Source organism: Danio aesculapii, chromosome 25, assembly GCF_903798145.1.
Source record: "Danio aesculapii chromosome 25, fDanAes4.1, whole genome shotgun sequence".
NCBI lineage: Eukaryota > Metazoa > Chordata > Actinopteri > Cypriniformes > Danionidae > Danio > Danio aesculapii.
Window position 1 is genome coordinate 7054892 of NC_079459.1, and position 22383 is coordinate 7077274.

General features: G+C 36.1%; 1 protein-coding gene across 2 annotated transcripts in view; it reads right to left on the bottom strand.

Annotated features, from left to right (window-relative positions):
• Positions 1-22383, bottom strand: part of banp (BTG3 associated nuclear protein) — an 83246-nt gene that overhangs the window by 6299 nt on the left and 54564 nt on the right. For both annotated transcript variants that reach the window (XM_056452154.1, XM_056452153.1), the window contains exon 12: positions 11853-11993. In XM_056452154.1, the coding sequence (XP_056308129.1) occupies positions 11853-11993 (141 nt within the window). The remainder of the gene's footprint in view (positions 1-11852; positions 11994-22383) is intronic.

The following is a 22383-nucleotide window of genomic DNA, read 5'->3' on the forward strand; positions in this document are numbered from 1 at the left end:
CTTTGATTGACATTCCTTTTTTGTACGTGTCATCAGATGGGAAAAGCCCCACCCACTAATGATGATCTCTCTCTCATTAGCATAAAACCTTAGTTTTGTTTTTGAATCTGCCACTATGCTGACACATAGACATTAGTAGCTGCTTTTGAAAGGAGCACAATCTCATTTGAAATTAAAGCAACAATTAACAAGACATCACATTTCTGATCAAAGCCTAAAAGGGGCAGTTTCAAACAGTGTTGGGGTAACACATTGAGGTTGATTTATACTTCTGCATCAAGCTTGCGTGTATGGTTTGGTGCAGCCTTCGTGTGGTCGCATAGCTCTTGCTATGGCTGACGCTGATGCGCACCTCTCAAAAAAATTAACTACACGCTACAACAACTCGTAGCGCAAGCTCTGCGATAGGTCGGCTTGGTAGCTGTGACCAGTGTGGGCAGGACTGAGAGCCACGCGAACTCGTTGGAGTGAGTGTTTACAAGTGTCAAGTCCCATGAAGGAGCTCCAGATGGAAACAGTTTTGTTGTGTTGACCTGATGATAAATGTTGTTGCACGTCCACCAGTTCCCGCCTCTGAATGAGTGAGTTTTAGCTACTTGTACATTAAGGTAGCATTCAAAACAGGTAACATTAAGGTAACAAAACAAATCAGCTGTGAAGAAACACGACACAGAGGAACATAAAAACCTACAGCCAGCTAGCGATTTTGGAAGTGCTATTGCAGAGCAACACAAACAGCATGCAAAAGTATAAGGTAGGTCAAGCCGATCACTCGACGCAGAAGTATAAATTAGCCTTTACAACAAAGGTTCCCAAACCTTTTCTTTTTTATGAAGGGCCAAAAAACAAACTTGATTGAGGGCCGTGGGTCGAAGGTAAATATATCAAGCTGTATTACGAAGTTTCCATGAATAATTTTCTTGTTTATTGAAAAATAAATAGAAAAAATTACTTTACGCTTATTAACTAATCTACTATATATTTTTTTACATTTTATAATAAACCAATTATAATGAAAACATAAGACTTCCATTAATAACATTATGGAGTTTAATGATGAATACACTAGTCAAGCTGCACTTGCCTTCATTTACAACATTTAATCGAAACATTTCATTCAAGTTAGTTTTTTGGTAGCTTAACAAAAATATAACTGAACTAACTGACGCAGTGGCGCAGTAAGGTAATGCTGTCGCCTCACAGCAACAAGGTCGCTGGTTCGAGCTTCGGCTGGGTCAGTTGGCCGTTTCTGTGTGCATGTTCTCCTATACCTCTGGGTGCTCCAGTTTCCCCACAGTCCAAAGACATGCAGTACAGGTGAATTGGGTAGGCTAAATTGTCCATAGTGTATGATTGTGAATGAGTGTGTATGGATGTTTCCCAGAGATGGGTTGCAGCTGGAACGGTAAAACATATGTAAAACATATGCTGGATAAGTTGCCGGTTCATTCCGCTGTGGCGAACCCGGATTAATAAGCCGAAAAGAAAAGGAATTATTGAATATGTATTAAAACCATTAACCCCAACCCTCCCCAAAATTCTCCTTCTTTCTCAAATGGGATGGCGGGCCAAATCAAAGGTTACAATGGGCCAACATTGGCCCACGGGCCCTAAATTGGACATCTCTGCATTACAAGTAATGTGAGTTAAGTGATAATATTACTTTTCTAAGTAACAAGTAGAGTAACACATTACTTTTCAAAATTAAGTAATAATATTTGAGTTCCTTTTTAGATTAGTTAGTTTGCTTTTAAAAAATTGCTGAATTGAACTGAATGTAGTCACGTTGTATCCCACATGCAACGAGAGATGGTAGAGCCTTAAATTTCCGCAATGGAAAATAATCGATATTTTGAGAGCATGGAAAAAAGGAAAAGACTATTATCTGAATGTACAGTGATTTTACTTTTCAAAACGACAAAAATACTAAGGTAGCAAACGCATTGCTTTAAACATTCATTAATCTCTATATGTAGCATGTATAGCTCTGGCGTCAGGAAGTTTTCCAAAGATAACATTATCCTACATTTATTTTTAATTATTTTTTTTAAGTAAATGAAGTTTATACAGTGTTTTGTTAACTTCACTATTTTAAAAAAAACTATTAAAAAGAAGAAGAAGAAGGAAAAAAAACCTGCAAGTTCTGAAAGAGATCAAGCCTCAGCCAGGTCGCAAAAGCAACTCAAAAGTAACACAGTGCATTGCTTACCATAAAAACTAAGTTAAGCAACTAGTTACTTTATTGGGGAGAAACTCAATATTGTACTGCATTACATTTAAAAGTAACTTTCCCCAGCACTGGTTTCAAAGAGTTATGAAACATTACTTGTGTGTATTTTATACTGAAACTTCCCATACACACTCTACAGACATTCTATATCTTGTAAAAAGGGGTATAATTGGTATACTTTAAGAAAAAGACGACTTAATTTTGATTGTTTCTGAAAAGAATACAATAGTTTTTACTTGTCTAGAAAATCCTTCTTGATTTAGAAATTTATTAGGTATTTGGTTTAAAAAACAAGATAAAAACTCAAAGTAAGAAAAGCATTATTAATATTATTATATTATTTTGCAGTGCATCCGACTGTACAGAGAACAGGCCTTCATGGACGGAAATGTCTCTTTATTTTTCATTGTTTTTTTTTTATCAGTGGTGATCAAATGTCTGATATGGAAACTATTAAATAAAGACGAAAAAAATGAAGGGGTGTGTACATAAAAAAAGTCTGTAAACACTACCACATGTGTTGTGCAGCAGATGAGAGCGATTGAAATAATCCTGAAATGCACACAGAAAGAAGCGCCGTGACCTCCGGACGACAAGAGGAAAGGAGGATCGTGAGACAGCTGTTTGAAATCATTTTGGCTTGAAATGAGTTGATTAAAAGGTTATTTCACCTAAAAATGAAAAGCTGAGGTTAATTTCATTACTCTGAAGCCATCCAAGATTTGATGTTTTCTTCAGAAAGAACATTAAAGAAGAGTTTTAGCTTAAACTGTGGTGCTTTGTGATTCATAACAGGCAAATAAATGCTAGTGGAGACAAAAAACAACATATACTGTACAGGGAAAACAAAATTAATACCTGTGGCTTCTGATGATACACTGAGGTCTTATGAAGAAAAATGATAGGTTGGTGTGAAAGTGATTTGAATTATTATTTACTATTATTTAAATTGAAAATATGAAAATTAATATGAAAAAAATATGAAAATTTTTCCACACAAATCATTAATCGCACAATGAAGCATGCGCAATTATAATTGAAAACCATTGTGTTTTGAACGGATGATGTTTTTAGGTATACAAAGTGACTAAACTACTTTTAATCAACTTAATTTTTTACATTATACACTCTCAGAAATAAAGGTACACGAGCTGTCACTGGGGTGGTACCTTTTCAAAAGGTACACTTTTGTACTTAAAGAGTCCATATTGGTACCTTGAAAGTATATATTAGTACCTAAAGAATTTAAGAGGTACACTTCTGTACTTTATATGTACTAATATGTACCCTTAGGGTAATAAAATGGACCTTTAAGGTACAAATTTGTAGGCACCACCCCAGTGACAGCTCATGTACCTTTATTTCTGAGAGCGTATATATATAACAATTGAGTACCTTCATTTCAATTGTCCCATAAAAGGTACAGAACAGTATCATAAGAGTATTTCATTCATTCTTTCACCAAAAGTCATTCCCCCTACGGCTATATTACAGCTCCTCATTCAAAACTTTCAGTTGTTGCTTTTTTATAGCAGGTAAAATTGCACCAAAATGTATTAAAATGTAAGTGAATTGTAACGGAGCAAACTTTTCAGTAATCGTAGTAGTGTTGTGCGCTATCTGTTTAACCCTTTAAGGTTACATGCTGACTGACTGACAGGGCTGTGCGATGCGTGAGGCCAGCTAACACAACATACCTGTAGTTTTCAGTTAAGATGAACACAGTTTCCATAATTATACTTTATAGATAAAGATATATGGTTCTGCATACAATGACTTTATCTTGCTGGAGTTTATAGCCGTTTCACTTTACTTCAGGATGCATCTATGCCGCTCTGTAGGTCAAGAGACATTCATAAATATTCCTACCAAATCTAGCAAATGTTGTAGACATCCGCGATACATAAATGCTCTAAATCGCACTTTAGCAGCATTTATTTGAGAGTGCACAAGAAAATCGATGCTTGAGCAGTGTATTTTTGAGGGCGTGCAAGTTTTGTGCACCGAGGAAATTGGCACGCAAGCTCGTATTACATGAGCGCGATCTCGACTTGTAATACTGTGCTCATGATATTTGTCATTGAAATAACGCCATAGGTAGTTTGAAGATCTGTGTAAAAGGCCTGCCACCACAGCTAGAAAAAATCCTCAAGGAAACACTGTACATGGTATAGATATTTATATAGTTTATATTTTCTATTATACTTTTAGAATTTTGGAACATCAAGTTAAATGAAATTAAATAAAAATAAAATAGTTTAGTAGTAGCAGACGTTCACATATTACCTCTTTTGCATGTGGAAGTTTGTTATTTTAAATGGAGGCGTGTAGTTTGCGCATGCAAATAAGAACCGATGCATACTCGGTCAGTACATGGCATGCGGCCAAACATCTCAACTTTTCAAAATGATGCAAGGGCACCACAAGTCATGTAAGCCAATCAGCTTCACATTTAGTATTGAATATACACATTTCAGTAAAAACAATTGACTAATTACTTCAGACAAACACAGAGCACCTAAACACTGCAGTGCTTTTCAATTTCCTCCATCAATAAATCTTGTATCAGAGCTACTGCAATGTTTTGTCAGTTTTGTGGTTAGTGGTTGTCTAGCAATGACAAGAGCGGGAGCAGAGAAGCACATTGAAATTGGTGTAGGGAGCAATGCTTACGTTTTTACACACGTTTCAGATGCGATATGTGAAGCAAACCGTAATGTTTAAAATAATATATACATAATAATTTTAATACCTAATTTCTAATAAAGGATTTCTTTTATCTTTGCCATAATGACAGTTCATAATATTTGACTAGATATTTTTCAAGATACCAGAATTCATCTTAAAGTGCCATTTAAAGGCTTAACATTACAATTACGATAACTAGATGAGTTAGTGTAATTAGGCAAATCATTGCATAACAGTGGTTTGTTCTGTCGACAAAAAAAATATTGCTTAAGGGGCCGATCACACCAAACGTTCTTTTTGCGTTGAGAGCCACCTTTTTTGAATAATTTACTAACGGACGCGAGCATTTTGCGCGCTGCTTATACGCCCTGTGTGCCTCATGTTTTTGCTGTTGTGTGCTGTTTTCGCAGTTGAAAAAAAGTCAACTCTGTGTGGAAGCAAAGAGCATAGAATCACCAAGAGGCGACACTCTGTTGCTATTTGAGAAACTAGATGCCACTAGATGCCTCTAGTGTCATGCGGCGGGCACTTTGGAATGAAAATTTCAATAGACCAACAGCACAGATAAGTAACGTTAGACCAAATGAATTAAAATATTAAGTTAAATAAGATTTAAAATGAGTACATTCTCTTTGAAAAGTAACATTTTAAAACATTTAAACAATATCTTAAAGAAAACAGACAATTTCTAAAATGTTGACAAGACTAAGTTTAATACATCTGGTATCTAAAATATCTGTTTCACATATAACATAAAAGTAAGGTTAACAAAATAACTTTAATAAACAGTCAAATTAGGGTGAATCAAAAATGAGTGTACGCAACAAAAACTACATTATCTGGTAGTTTGTATGGCCTCCATGATTTTTAATGACAGCATTAAAAATCAAGAATAAAATTATACTTTAAAATAAAAAAATAAATAATTTTGGTGAAAGTAGCTTTTTAAATAAAAACTTTATTATTTTTCTTTAACAGACAATACTGGAAAAAATACTATGCACTAATATAACATAATACTCCAACAAACAGTAGCTGTCAGTCTGGTATTAAAATCCTATTTTGAAAGTCATGTTAATTTAATTTAACATGTCAGTATTAATATGTATTTTGCCAGTGTGAAACTATTAAATTAAAGTAATTTAAGGTAGTTTCACCTAAAACTGACACTTTAAAGTAAACATTAAGTCTGTAAAATTAACTATTAAAAGTGCTGATAATCACCAGCCTATGATTGTAAGTGTAGTATTGGCCTCTTTCAGGTTGTATTTCAATGAAACAATGCAATGGATTGTTCTATTGAGTGTTGCCTCTTGGTGATTCTAAGCTCCTTGGTGGAAGTCAACTCTTTTTCATTCTCCAATCAAATGAAAGCAGAGGCGGGGTTTCCGTTGAGGCGACAGCAGTGTTTGTGTTGTCAAGACAACTACAGGGACTTTTCAAGACAGAGGAAAGACTTGTGGTTGCTGTTTTGAGTTATCCAGAGCTGTATGAATCACAAATCTTGAATATCATAATAGTATTCAATTTTAAAATTATATTAATATCAACAGCAACACTCGCGCACAATGCGCAGCTGATTCAGTCATTGCCGAATTGCCTTCATTCAAGCCGAAATAAAAAAAATTGATTTTCTCCAGAAAAAAATATTATAGGAAATACTGTAAAAAAAAAAAAAAAAAAAAACCTTCTTCTGTTAAACATCATTTGTAAAATATTTGAAAAACAAAAAAACAATCACAGGAGGCCTAATACTTTTATTTTGACTTGAAGTGTATTTCAATCTTTTAAATATTGCTTTTACAATTGTTTCAGGCTAATGGTTTCCCGTGGATATGATTGTATGTCTATATTGCAGAGTTAAATGTAAATGTTAACATGAAACAGTGTCCAACTTGTGATACAGCCCAGCATTTTCAGAGGTCTCTGAGAATATATTATATATGACATATAATGTAAATCTAAAAATGCATTTACATAAACAAACATCTCAACTTTCCAAAAAACAGGAGATAGTTGTTTTGTGTGTGTCTGTGTTAGCCAGCTACAATACAGTTCCTCTACTGTTCAAGCTAATGCCATAATCATTATTGATATCCTCCAGCAGCTGTTTGCTTTATGCCCGTGTCCCACTGGCAGGTGGTTTGTCACAAAGGAGCAGTAATCTTTAATCGATTTGCAGAGATTTACTCTGCTATTTTGCGTCAAATGTTGTGCATGCAGCACTTTGCTCGAGCATCAAAGCCCATTAACAACTTCCTAGCAGCTTTGATGTGTACAGTATAATTGCAGAGCCAATTGGGAAGGAGTCCAGACCACCAAAGGAAGCAACAAGTAAGGCTAGAGGTAAATGTAAGACACTCTGGTGCGCTTTGGGTACGAAGGCAATCATCAAGCTGTTTCCCACAAGCTGCTTTCCGCTGTTAGATGAAGACGAGATGCTACATATTTGAAGATCAGCCAAAACGCAAGTGTGTATATCCGTGAGAGGGAAAGGAGGAACAGAAAGATGCAGGTCAATGCGATAACAAGGCATTGAGCCTACTTTTAAGCCATACCACAAATCTGACTCAGTTACGACAAATCTGGCCTATCTAATGCACTTCAAAGGCTTCCTTTTTTGTTTGTTTTAGTTTATGCAGCACAATATGGGGGAGGGGCCAAAATGAGGAGGCCTTGGTGATGTCATCGTTTTAGAAAAGTTGTTTAGAGGTGTCTACATATACAACGTCCTAAAAGTATGTACTATTTTTGTAAAGATAAAGTACATACTTTTAAGTGTGTAACAGAAGAGTATGCAAGCTTTGAGACATACTCTTTTTTTTGAGACTGTTATGTTGCTTAGTTATGTGCCCTGTCAATCATATTTATCATATCATCCACATTTCTTTCACATTAAATTTACCTATTGTATTTAAGCAGCAGCAGCAGGTAAATAATTAATAATTCAAACATCTTTACCAAAGCCTCTCCGCTTAACCGTTAGTCTCACATGTCCACCATATTTGTAGTTTTTTGACCTGCATTTGTAGTTCTAATCAAATTCACGTTCCAACGCGCAATGTATTACGAAAAATATTAGTGTTAAAGTGCACATTCTATCGTAAGGCTGGGCAACTAATACACATTTCAACATATTATGATTTAGGACACACCAATTCTATTTTCGAATACTAATTAGGATGGATAGTATGCGAATTGGGACGCAGCAAGGCAGAGCAAATTACGACTTATTAAAAAAACTACTTTTTGAAATGCCATGTGCTGATCAGTGAAGCACAAAGAAACTGGAAAGCGTATTAAAGCAAACAGAACAAAAAAAAGTCACTTAATGCAGGAAATGCCCTTTAAGAATATTTAAACCATAAGTGCCCAAAGGTCTCTGTCTAAAGAGCTTTTAGTTGTACCAGCTTAACCACTTTAAAGGGCAACTGTGGTAAAGACCCCGTCCTCCTCCCTGTTACCAAATAGCTCACATTCCCTCGATCACAAAAGCCATATTGGGGGTGCGTGTAAGTGTCTGTGTGTGGAGTGTTTGAGAACACATTTTTTGTTGTCTTTGAACGCAAGAGGAATAGATCAAAACAACAGGAATGAAATGTTTGCTGTTCTCTCAGCGTTCCCCTCTTTCATTTGTATACAAATTATTTACAGTAATATTTTTAATATCCATTAATCCATCCATATTCATCATGTCAATTTTAATTTTAATTTAAATATGCAAAAATCATTGCTAAGCGTGTTCTATTAATTATGACTTACATATCTACTACATATGTGTTGTTTGTTGCCAATAATATGCATTCTTTTTCTGAAGAGCAAAGAAAAAAACATATATACAGTGGTCCCTTGGCAGTTACGTTCTAAAAATAACCCTCAATAGGCGAAATCCACAAAGTAGTCAGCTTTTTAAAAATATAATTATTTTGGATCTTTTAAAGGGCACCTATAGTAAAAAAAAAACTACTTTTCAAGCTGTTTGGACAGACATGTGTGCAGATATAGTGTGCAATAAATTTTTTAATTTTATGCTACCTAAATTGTTCATATTTTCTGATTCATCCAAGAGGTACTATTCCACAAAGAGTCAAATTCTGGTATTTTATGCAATTTTGGGGAAGCTTTTACATTTTTTTTGTCTAAAAAATTTTTTCTGGGTTTTCACCTTTAATGTATAGGACATTAGAGTGTATTGACAGGAAAGCATGGGGAGCAGAGAAGGGGAAGGATCGGCATAGGACCGCGAGGCGGGAATCGAACTCGGGTCGCCGTGAGCACCGGAGTGCATGTGTTGACGCACTAACCACTACACCACTTGCGCCAACGGATAGGGAGTTGTGTCGATGCACATACACAGAAGCATAGCAACCGGGGGGGACGGGGGAATACGCCCCCCTCACTTTTAGAGACAGACCATTTAGAAACAGGTGATTAATATTTATATGAACGTAAATTTTGGATCTCATTCAGCTGTCCCAACCTAACACACACACACACACACAGTTTTTCTAGGTAATAACATTTTCAGTTTTTCATTTTTTAAATGAAAATCCCCTCTGATTTGGAAACATTAATAAAACATCTGGATTATCTTTAACTATTATTTCTGCATTCAAAAACAAAAAATCATTACTATATTTTAATGTCTTATCATTTTAATTTTCCTTTTTGGCAAACATATTAATTAATTTGTCATCATAAACTATTGCTCAACCAAAATGTGCGTAACTAATTTCGCTTACAAGATTAATACTGGTAGTACGTTGCTTTGGACATGAAAAAAAAAAAAAGGTTTTAAGCAGATGTCAAATATGCAAGTCAAATAGTGTCTGTGCTTAAAGCCACACATGAGTCAAAGACGTGAGGGCAGCTGGAGAAATGTGGTGACCTGTAATGACTGTAAAACCTCTAAATGCGTTTGAATATGTACGCACGCCATATAGCAGCTCTGAAACGTGGTAACAGCATCATGGGGAAGTGATTAAAGCAAAAAACACACATCAAGGAGCATGTTGAGAACTTGATGTAGAGCAATAGATGGAAAAGGGGGATAAAAATGAGGAAATAGACAGGGGAGAAAGGGACAACTAGAAACTATTTATTTTTTTAAGGAAAAACGAAAGTGATCTGAGTTGCTGATTAGCTGAAAGTGAAATTTGAGAGCAGGTTAAGAGCATTGCCTGTGATTACTTCAAAGAACACATGGCGGGAGAGTGAAATCAAGACTTAAACATGTATAGATAGCAGATATTGGCCATTACACCATCTTGTGGTTTTGCCAAATTTTCAAGTCAGATTTAAGACTTTTTAACACCAGAACTGCCACAGGGGTCTAACTTATACATAACTGCGTTTCAAATGAACACGACAGGTTTATCTTTGCCATAATATTTTACTAAATATTTTTCAAGATACTATTATTCAGCTTAATGTGCAATTGAAAAGCTTAACTAGGTTAATTAAGCAAGTTAGGGTAATTAAGCAAATCATTGTATAATGATAACGATACCTTAAACACTTAACTTTGTAAAAACAAAGGCATAATGCAGTGACATAATATGCTTTTAGTCACCACCACAGCAGTTGATGCGCATGGGTAAATTGGGGCAGGAGAAGCCTCCATTTGTGCAGGCCCATAGCCGGGGGGGTTCGTGTAGTTCGAAAGACCCATCCCCCACTGACAAAGGTCCAGAATTAGCTCATTTTTTCTATTTTGACTGCTATGCCTTCATGAATTTTGGAAATAACTCATCGAATAAGGCTTTAAGACTGAGAAGAATCTGACATAAGTGACGTCATCTTTCATTACTGACCTACTGTATTGTTAAATCGAGAAGACATTTTACAAGTAACAAAAATCTCAATACAATAAAAAGGTGAGAAGCACCATATTTTGAAACATATAAAAGTACATTTTAATACTAATTAGGCTATTGCTGTTATCCATTAATTTTCAAATGTACTTTTTTTACAAGAGAGGCTAGAAAAATCGGGAAGCCTCTACATTATTATTATTATTATCATCATGTATATTTTTTTTATTATTCAAGTGCTTGCTGGGGAAAGTTAAATAATTAGGCAGTTTTTAATTTAAAACTTTAACATAGGGCTGGGCGATATGGCAAAAATGCAATCTCGATAATTATTTTCCATATTAAACGATAACGAAACATTTTTCGATATAAGTTGTTAATGCTCCCAGGTTTAAAAGAGTACCCCAACAATGACTGAAGCCACAAAAATTAGAGGGTCCATTAAATGGCATAACATAATTTCGGCACCTCTAATATAAACGCACTTTTAGATTCCCATTGTTGCATTGTTGTCTGCTGTGTAATTGGCTCTGAGATCAAAATAAAGTAAAAAAGTCCAGAGCTTATCATTGTTATTGATATAAATTGTATCGCGATTTGATATAATATTGTTTATTGGCCCAGCCATTCTTTAACAGATTCCTTTTTTTATAATCATATATAAAAAAATAATACATATAAATATGTTTTTTTTCATATTCTTTTATTTAAAACTTTAGGAAATGTTTTTGGTACATCATAAAGTGTGGTTATGATGGCCACCTGACAAGTTAATCCAGAAATAAATAGTGCTTAAAATGCAGTATTGAATCTATAAATACTTAACTTTATAGTTAAATAGATAATCAGACGAACAACTGCAAAAAGGTCAACTTTTTGAGAAAAAAAATCCCCCCCTTTCACCAGGCTGGCTACGGGCCTCTTATGGGACATTATATCTCATTCACTGGCATCAGGGAGCCACTGTGTATATGCGGGAGACTTGGGAAGTCTGCATAATCATTCCCGTGAAGCAGAAATGAAACTCGGGTCACTGTAAGCGCAGTTGTGCTAAATGTCTGTGTGTTTAACTCCTAGGTTAGCCATGAAAATGCTAATGCTGTGTGTTAGTGTCTTCTTACCTGTACCGCACCAGTGTGGTCGGTCACTGTTCCCAGCTGCACGTATTGCACCTGAATATCATTGGCCTGAAGAGGAGACGCATCAACCCCGCCAGTCCCATCAGTCGAAGCTACTGCAATGAGCTGCGGTCCTCTTAGAACCTGGAGGGAAAAAACAGTTTATGTAACCAAATAGAGCTCATAATTATCTAAAAAAAATATTACTTGTCGATGAGAACGAGGCAATAATGACACAGCAATACTCAGTGCCACTAAATTAAAAGGGGTTTCATTGATGGACAATGGTTAAAATGTAGTTTGAAAAAATATCTCAATACCCAACATGTCACTATACATGAGAATGCTGAAGTCTATTTGCCCTTTGTGCTCTGTTGCGGTTATATTCCAAAAGGCAATAAAATCATATTAAAAAGACTTTCACCTTTATTTTTTTTTTCATGGTCGAATGGCCAACCCAAATCAACCCAATATACTCTTAATAAAATTGTTCTGTGTAGTACGAAAGAACAACCGTGTACATTAGTTTTTTAAGTCATTGTGGATAAAAGCCTCTGTACACATTCTGGATGTACTAACCTATAATATAACATCAACTAAGATAAATTTTTTTAAATTCATTGTATGTTGTGATATGCAAATAAGTGGGCTTGGCTAACTTATGAGACTAAGAAAGATGCATGTAAGACTAAAGGCTAATTTATACTTTTATGTCGAGAGTGGGTCCAGCGTGGCCTTTAAACAGTCAAATATCCTGATGTAAACCTCCAAATAAATGTAACTACACATCAAGACGAGGCATAAATGAGATCTGTGATTGGTCAGTTTGGAGTGTGGGAGAGCCCGAGAGGTGGCGCAAGTGTTTATGAGAGTCACCTGTGCAGTAAACCTGTCTCAGATCGTGAAGGAGCTCCAGATAAAGACTATAAAGACTTTACAGATAAAGTTTTTTTGTTTCTTATAATTAAAGTTGTTGAATGTAAAGTTGTTGAATGAAGTATTTGATAATGTCAAAGAAAATCAACACAGTGGAACATAGAAACTTCAATGCCAACTAGCATTTCGGAAAAATTGGTGCAGAAATAGTTATGAAATGCAAAAGTTTACAGTGCATGTGGAAAGTATTCGTAGCGCTTTACTTTTTCCACTTTTTTTTATGTTACAGCCTTATTCTAAAATGGATTGAATTATTTTTTTCCTCAAAATTCTACACACAATACCCCATAATGATGTGAAAAAAAGATTTTTTGAAATTGGTGCAAATTTATTAAAAATAAAAAACCTGAAAAATCACATGTACATAAGTATTCACAGCCTTTGCCGTGAAGCTCTAAATTGAGCTCAGGTACATTCTGTTTCAGGCTAATACAATCCCTACAGTGAAGCATGGTGGTGGCAGCATCATCCTGTGGGGATGTATTTCAGCAGCAGGAACTGGAAGACTAGTTAGGATTGAGGGGAAGATGAAGGCAGCAATGTACAGAGACATCCTGAATAAAAACCTGCTTCAGAGTGCTCTTGACCTCAGACTGGGGCGACGGTTCATCTTCCAGCAGGACAATGACTCAAAGCACACCACCAAAATATCAATGGAGTGGCTTCAGAACAATTCGGTGAATGTCCTTGAGTGGCCCAGCCAGAGCCCAGACCTAAATCCTATTGAACATCTCTGGAGAGATCCGAAAATGGCTGTACACCGTCGTTTCCCATCCAACCCGATAGAGCTTGAGAGGTACTGCAAAGAAGAATGTGCAAAAATTCCCAAAAAAGACAGGTGTGCCAAGCTTGTGGCATCATATTCAAAAAGACTTGAGGCTGTAATTGCTGCCAAAGGCTGTGAATACTTATGTACATGTGATTTTTCAGGTTTTTTATTTTTAATAAATTTACAACAATAAAAAAAATAAATTCACATTGTAATTATGGGGTATTGGGCGTAGAATTTTGAGGAAATAAATAAATTTAATTTGTTTTGGAATAAGGCTGTAACATAAACAAATGTGGAAAAAGTGAAGCGCTATGAGTACTTTCCGGATCCACTGTAAATGCTATGCCTTCATGAATAAATTATGGTTATTTCTTCATAAAACATAAAGAAATAACAATCTAAAATATGAGCGAGTCACTAATATATGTAAAGAAAAAAACTATAAAATGAAAATAAACATTTACATTTAGTCATTTAGCAGACGCTTTTATCCAAAGCGACTTACAAATGAGGACAAGGAAGCAGTTTACACAACTATAAGAGCAGCAGTGAACAAGTGCTATAGACAAGTTTCAGCTGTAAATATTGTCCTATTCTATTACCTTGATGTAGCATCAGAAGCCATGGTTGTTTATTTTGTTTTGGATATATATATATATATATATATATATATATATATATATATATATATATATATATATATATATATATATATATATATATATATATATATATATATATAAAACATATATATGATGTTTTATAAATGAATGGGCAGAACACAAACAGTTTAGTGTAAATGCTCTAAATACATTCTTTGTTGCAGTGTCTTGGTAGAATGAAATAAAATATTAAAATACTGAATTAAATATTATGAAATGTTACTGCTTTAAGGAGTGGGTTTATATAAATCAACAAACTGGTCAAGTTAAACCATTTAAATGCTTACAGAAAATAAGCATTTTCGAAATTAGTTAAAGCTTATCTTAACAAATATCAGGGCTAAACAAGAAAAACTAAACGAACATTAAGAACTAATAAGAACAAAATTAGCACAATAAATTGATTAAAAGGGAAAAAAATAGCACTACGATAAACTATTGGGAAACTTATTTATTATGGGAAAGCACTCACTGTTATTTGTTTTTGTTCGTTGTTGTGTCTGGCCCCAATTCCTTAGACGCAACAAGCACACACTGCTAAAATCCGCCCAATGAGGCTTAATATTTGTAGTGAGAATCATTCCTAAGTGACGATGTGACTAATTTCAGTGACTAATGCTGTCTAACATGCGAGTGGTTTGACTGTAAAATTGGAGTCAGACAGCAAATCAAATTGAACTGCAAGCTGTTCTCTAAATTACCGGAACAAATATTCTACATATGAAGAATCGAAACAGCCAGCTGAGCCATCTAAATAGCATTTACATTTAATGACACTAATAATTCTGGGTTTTAAAGTGTTTTCCTTCATCTAGGGAGATGTGCTGTTATTGTTCAATAAAAGCAAACAGTTCGAAATAATGTTGAGTGATTGAAATAAATGTAAGTGCTAAAGTTACAAGAGCAAATAAAAAAAGCGGTTGAAATGAGTAAATGATTTATATTAGTGTCCTAAAAATCTACATGCAGTGTTTTAACTACTCTATAAGCTACTAACAACAAAGTAGGCAATGGCGTTCAAGCTACAAAAAGAGGCAATTTTTGCATTTATCCACCAAACATAATTAATATCCAAATTAGACTGACAGCATAAATGTTTTTTTTATATTTCAATGGTAATTAAAGCTGCAAGCAGTGATGAAAGGGACGTCGCACCAAGGCTCACCCCCATGCGGTGGCCTTAGGATGACACAGAACAGTTGACAGTATTAATTTAAGCTAATAAATAAAATGACTGTAACAGAATATTGGCATGTAAACGTGTTCAGGTCAAGACTGTAATCAAAGATGAATTTTGTGGCAGATCGGACAATGCATGCCTGAGTTATAACAACTTCCTGTAACTTCCTGGCGAAACATCAAAGTTTGTGAGGCCACCACAAACACAGCCTTTACCGAAAACTCTGGATCTTAGAATTTAACATCACCAAGGCTTTTAGATGACAATAGCTAATTTTGGTGTTGATCTGATAAAATCCCTAGGAAGAGTTAGTTAAAATACAACGCCTGGAAATGGCAAAAACTGCACTTTTTCGGCAGAGGAAGTTTAAAAAAAATTTACTTCCTGTTGGGTTTCAGATATCACTCCAAGAGAATTTTTTGTAGATTTTGTCATGATTGATGTTTGTGACAAATTTTCATACTTGTACGTAAAACGTAGCTTGGGGGCCACTTTGTCAAATGTGCATAGGTGGCGTTGTTGAGCCATTTTGCCACACCCATTTCCGAAACCTTTATCAAACATACATTTTTATCACTTCTGGCATGTGTGCAAAGTTTTGTGAGATTTCGAGCATGTTCAGACCCTCAAAAATGCAATTCATTCTAGAGAAGATGAAGAAGAAGAAGGAACGGAGCAATTCCAATAGGGTCTACGCACCACCGGTGCTCGTTCCCTTAATATAAACAACCCCACCAGGCACTGGACGGGTGGACGTCAATGTTCAACATTGGACAGACGTTGGATTTTAGACACTTTCCAACACAGGCTAAAAACAAACAAATATCAACGTCTTGTGATATTACAGCCTGACGTTGTGTGTACGTTACCACTATGACGTCTGTCAGACATTGGATTTTGATTGCCATATCTGACGAATAAATGTGAGTATTTAACGTCAACATGACATTGATTTAAGATGTTAGTTCGACGTTGGATTTTGGTCACTTTTCCAAAACCCTAAAATCAACCAAATATCAATGTCATTTGACGTCCTTATTGGACATCAAAATAACATTGTCCTTGGACGCTTGCCAGTCACTGAATTTTGGTCACCCGACATCACAACATCTAACCTAATATTAACATCTTATGACATTGTGTACCTGCTGAGACTGCTATTGTAAAATGCTAACCCAATGCTAAGTGGCAATTTACTACAACTAAATCCTTTCTGAAATACATTTCTGAACTACATCTTTGGATATATAATCATATTTTTATGTGTTCCAGTGTGCTCAAGTAATATTTTTGCAGCATTGTGAGTGGTTTAAGATAACAAAATTCATTTTAAGCCAAACTTACTCTTTAACTAAAAATCACCAGTTAGCTATTCTCTGCTGCTAAGTTAGCTTTAGCAGTTAGTGGAATGTGTGATTTTAAAAATACTCTGGTTTTAACATTATTCTCATCCATGATTATATAAATACGCTGTGTAAATTATTGTGCTTTTCTTTCATAAACTATTACGGCTTTCTTCCTTTCAGTCATTACTGAGTGCTCCTTTCAAACTTTTATTAGAGTATCCATCAACTCGTTGTTTAAACAAAATTAAAATTCTCACAGTTTACATTTTAATCTGCTAATGTTTCCACTTTGTCTATTGCTTATGCAACGGCTTGTCATAAACTGCAATAATGTGCACCTGTTTTTTTCAGGTCTTCTTTTCACATTGTCAGAAAGTTCAAAAGTTTATAATGTGCAAAGAATGCCAGCTAGGTTGGAATTCATGACTAAGTTTTGCAACAAAGTAGGCAAACTATATCTGCATGATGTATTATATTTTAAAGTGTGTGACTAGTGCACATTGCTATAAAATAAGGCAGGGTCTTGTACAATGACAAGCAATATTAACAAACTGGAATTTATTTCCAGGGACATTTTTAGCCTTTGCATGACAAATCTTTACAATTACATTATTAACTGTAGGCTATTTGCATTGTCTTTCATGTCAAATCCTTAAATATAAATAATTATCCCAAAATATCAGAGTGCAAATATTCTGAATTTTTTTGCTGAAAATTGTCTTTACATTCCACAATAAAAAAAAGGGTTTTTTTACAGGGTAGACGATTACTAAAATAGTTCATGTTAATTCCTGCTTAATATTGTAATAATAATTATCAATGCAGTGAATGTTTTAGAAAATGGTATAAAGCGAGGTTAAAGCCAGCTCCAAATGGGCTGGTCAGCTCCAAGTGGGAGGGGCTTGAGCTCCAAATGGGCTGTACAAACCTCCTACAGTATTCATTGATTTAGGGTGTACTCACACTTGGTATGGTTGCAATGAACCTTGCGGGGGTGCGATTGTGCCCCCTGCCCCTGTCTGACCGCACTCACATTGTATTTTACCTTGCGAGCCTGAGCACGCTTACGTCATTAATAATGCGACAGTCAGAAAGAGAAGCGCTCTCGCTCAGTACAGTGGAGACCATTTTAGTTATGTTGCTTTGTATTATTTGAAGCTGTTTGTGATGTAGTGCCATACAGTCAAATCTATTGCTGAACTGATACACCAGTTTTGACGCTCATAAACTTGTCATAAAATCATCGTGCTGCACATATTAGGAGGTTTGCTGAAGGGGGGTTGCTTTTAATAAACTATGACAGATTGCATTCATTAAAAAGTATGAATGATTAATAAAACCATATGAAACACTACCTTAAAATTATGTCACATCTTAAGTTTCACACTCAGGCGTGCTTTGCTCTCACACTACAAGCGTAATGTGGCAAAGCCCAACAGAACTGCACCCTAGCACACCTCTTCCAACCAGGCCAGGGCCGGCCAACTGAATCGCACATAGACGCGATTCAGAGCACTTACACTTATCAAACGAACTGGTAAATGCGCCTGGGTACACTTCGGACAACCTAGTGTGAGTAGACCCTTATTTAATGTCTTGTACATGACATGGAGTCCAAACTATTGTGTTTTATTAACGTCTACACCTACCAAGGCAAGGCAAGGCAAGTTTATTTATATAGCACATTTCATATGCAGTGGCAATTCAAAGTGCTTTACATAAACAGGAATAAAAGAGACAAGTCTAAGAAAATAAAAACAAATAATAAATGTGATTAAAAACAGATAAAACCAAATTAAAATGCGTTAAAACAGGTTTTAAAGGAATGAAAAAGAAAAGCAAGACATACTGGTGTGATCTGTCGGACGTAGCACAGTGCTCATTCAGTAAAGGCACAGCTAAACAGATGTGTTTAAAGTCTTGATTAGAATGTGCCTAATGTTGGAGCACATGTGATCATTTCGGGAAGCCGATTCCAGCAGTGGGGGACACAGTAACTGAAGGCCGATTCACCCTGCTTTGACTGAACTCTTGGAATTTCTAGTTTATTTGATCCTAATGATATGAGTGATCTGTTAAGTTTGTATTCAGTGAGCATATCTGTAATGTATTGAGGTCTTAGGCCATTTAATGATTTATAGACAAGTAATAATACTTTAAAATCTATTCTGAATGTAACTGGGAGCCAGTGTAAAGACCTGAAGACAGGTGTGAAGTTCTCTGATTGTAGCGGTGGGGAGTCCATTACAGTAATCCACCCTGCTGGTGATAAAAGCATGAACAAGTTTTTACAGGAAACAAAGCATATAATTCTTGCAATGTTTTTGAGATGATAGTATGCTGATTTATTTACTGCTCTGACATGACTACTGAAATTCAGATCTGACTCCAGAATCACACCAAGATTCTTGACCTTATTTTTAGTTGTTTGACCCCTAGAGCCAAGGTACGCATTCACCTTAAGAACCTCATCTCTGTTACCAAATGCAATGACTTCAGTTTTCTCTTTGTTTAACTGAAGAAAGTTTTGCCACATCCAAATGTTAATTTCATCAATACCATAACCCTAAACCAAACCTCACAGTAACCTGTTGTGTTTTATTAATGTCTACACTTACCACAACCCTTAATCCAACCTACTTGTTGTGTAAGTCCCAACCACTGGAGGTCTCCTACAAGTAAAACAGCATTTTGAGGCCAAAAAATGATGAAAAATATAATAATTCATATTTGGCATTCAGAATTCAGCCATTTTTTGCTCTTTATATTGAATTTGCAAACATTTTCAGACCCTGCTATGAAACCACCATTTAAAAATTAAACTTTTCATCAACAAGTAAGTTCTCGATGCAATACGCAGATTGATCGTGCAGCAATATGGATGCAGCCCAAGAGAGGAAATGTTTAGAATTATCATAGTAACAGGCCAATCAGAAATGCCAGAGTGTATTTTGTTTCTTTGCGAATCATTAAGCAATTGTCTACTTGTCGTTTCAAAATTCAAATACGCAAAACTATTTGACTGAAATATAAAACGAACAGCTTGAATGCTCTTGCTTCACTGCCAAGTCTGGCATCTTGGTGGTGGTGAAAACCCAATTCAAATCAAGCCAAGGATTTACTACTTTACAAAAAAATGCATTTTCTTAAGCATATGAAACTGATTCTGCCATGTGTGACACATCCAAGAGCTCATCATAACAGTCCGGTGGAAAACTCAATCTCCAGCTGAGCTCTAACAAACACAACTCCATCCCATGCCAAGGTCCTACTCATCGCAAAACAGGCACATGCTAAATCACTAGCAAGTGAATGAATGATTGCAAACTGTAGCACATCTTATTTGATTGCCACAAAGCAAGCTTGAACACATCATTGATAACATCATCTGACTGCTAAAGGTGCTCAGATGTGGTTACCGTGGTTTTGGATCTTCTGACTTGTCTTCAATTACCGGCACTAGCTTATAACCTGAACTGTGAGTCAGTAATTTCTCGATTTTCTGCAGTTGACCATTTCCACATGCACACGTTCGTTCAAAAAAAGCCATCCAGGATAGAATTTAAATGAAATGTGAACTTCAGACTAAACACTAATCGTCAATCATTACAGCTCTTCTGAGGCTCCACACGGTGACACCTCTCAGGTTCAAATTGACGACATCAGTGCCCTGTAGCACCAGTGTGGGCATAAACAATCAAATCTGAGTCTCCCCGAGTGGGAACAGAACTGCCATGCACTCCCAATTAGAAGAAAGAAAATCTGCTGCACTGCACAAAAAAAAATCCCACAATAACCCCAACTTCAGATCCAGTTTGTCTCTACCCCCCACCCCGGGTTCAAGTGCAGACGTTGACTTTGAAGTCATGAGTCAGTGGTATGCTTAGAGGTCGAACAGAACCCATGTCTCCAATGGCATTGAGGAATGATGCCAATTTCACCACAACGACTCCTATTTTTCCGAATAGAGGATGCTGCCAGTCAAATCATGGGGTAATAATTAGAGTGTACGAAGTTGGGTTAATTTAAACTGGATGAAACGTTATTAAAAAATGCAGCTCATTCACATACAATGACTTGATTATAGCTTTACTGTGATGAGAACTTTTAAATTCAAAAGAATCTAATGACTGACAGGAAAAGTACACTGGAATTTTTTTATTACTAGAATAATCTATTTATTGCTTGTAGTCAGTTGGAGGGGGCAGACAGCCATGAAAGTGGAGCGGGCGGATCAAATAAGAGGCACCTGTGCCACACAGGTGTGTATAGGGTTCCATGGAAGAGCTCCGGAGAGACAAAAAGTTACAACAATTGAAGAAAATGGAGGACATCTGTGAAAACTTGCCATTTACTTTTATTTTTGTTGCTTGTTTTCTCCAAGCAGCAATGTCCAGCTTTTCTTCGTGAAGAAAATACATATGTGACTCAAAGTGCAACTCATCAACTAGCCACTGGGGGTTTGCTCCAAAAGGGAGTCAATCCCATAGACTTCCCATCTTAAAATTGCCAATTTTTTAGCAGAAAAAAAAACATGTCTACAACCTGGTACCCCCATGATTTTAGTGTATATAGCTAAAATTACACTTCATGGCAACGGTCAGGGTGGTTTTTTATATCTCATCTGTTTAATTTATATTAAGCCTTAAAATTCTACATAAGTAAGCGCATAGCCTTACAGGTATATTCTGCTCACAGTCAAGTCACCTCAGCTAAGTCTAGATCATGGGTAATGGTGGCAATTAGGATCCAAATCCATACCACCTACAGGAGAATGATGAAAGGTTAAATAAGGGCAGGATGGATACAAAAGGTAGAAAAAAAGAGCGAAAAGCGGAAGTGGGAAGAACGGTACGGGGAAGAGCACCACAAACAGAGTGGTTGAATGAGTTGGCTCTGGTTGAAAGCGTCAAGTTGTAAACGCCAAAAAGCAAGCGGCTCCACAAGTGTGCCGGCGGTGACCGAATCCAGCGAAGAGTGACTGCTGTTAAGATCATTTGGAGAGCCGTTTGGCTGAGATGGTGGGTTAAGCCGTTGCCCAAGATCATGTGCGGTTTCCACAACAAAGGGAGCTGAGTGACGTCACTCTACATTGACGCAGGCTGTAGGTGATTTCCCTCTAGTTCACCGGCTTCAGGTACTTTACATTTTCACAACTTAAAAAGGAAAAAAAAACGCTAGCATACCAGCATCGTTGACGGGTTGACTGCCAATGCGATGTGTTTTCAGCTGTTGACCTTATCCATACCGCTCCTACTCACTGAATGAACTGTTAGTGCGCATATACATTCAGTGCATAGAGACTGCTGGACACATACATTGCACGAACTGTTTAACATTCATATCCCAGCAGTGCCTCCAGTGTGGTTGTTTATTGAGATAAAACTGAAGTCTGATGCGACTGAACTGCGTTTCCTTGAATTAATTGTTTATATGTTGTCTACCTTTGTATGGCCCAAGAGCCAATGATTATGAGGGGTGTAACTTTCTTGGGGTTTGTTTTTGTATACTGATGAAACGCTCCCTGGGTTGTCCTTCATGTAGTATTCATGTGGATACATTTTTCTTTTGGTGTGCTATAAATTGATCATGATATTTTCATAAAACAGTTTGTTTGTTTTTTTGTCAAAATTTGGTT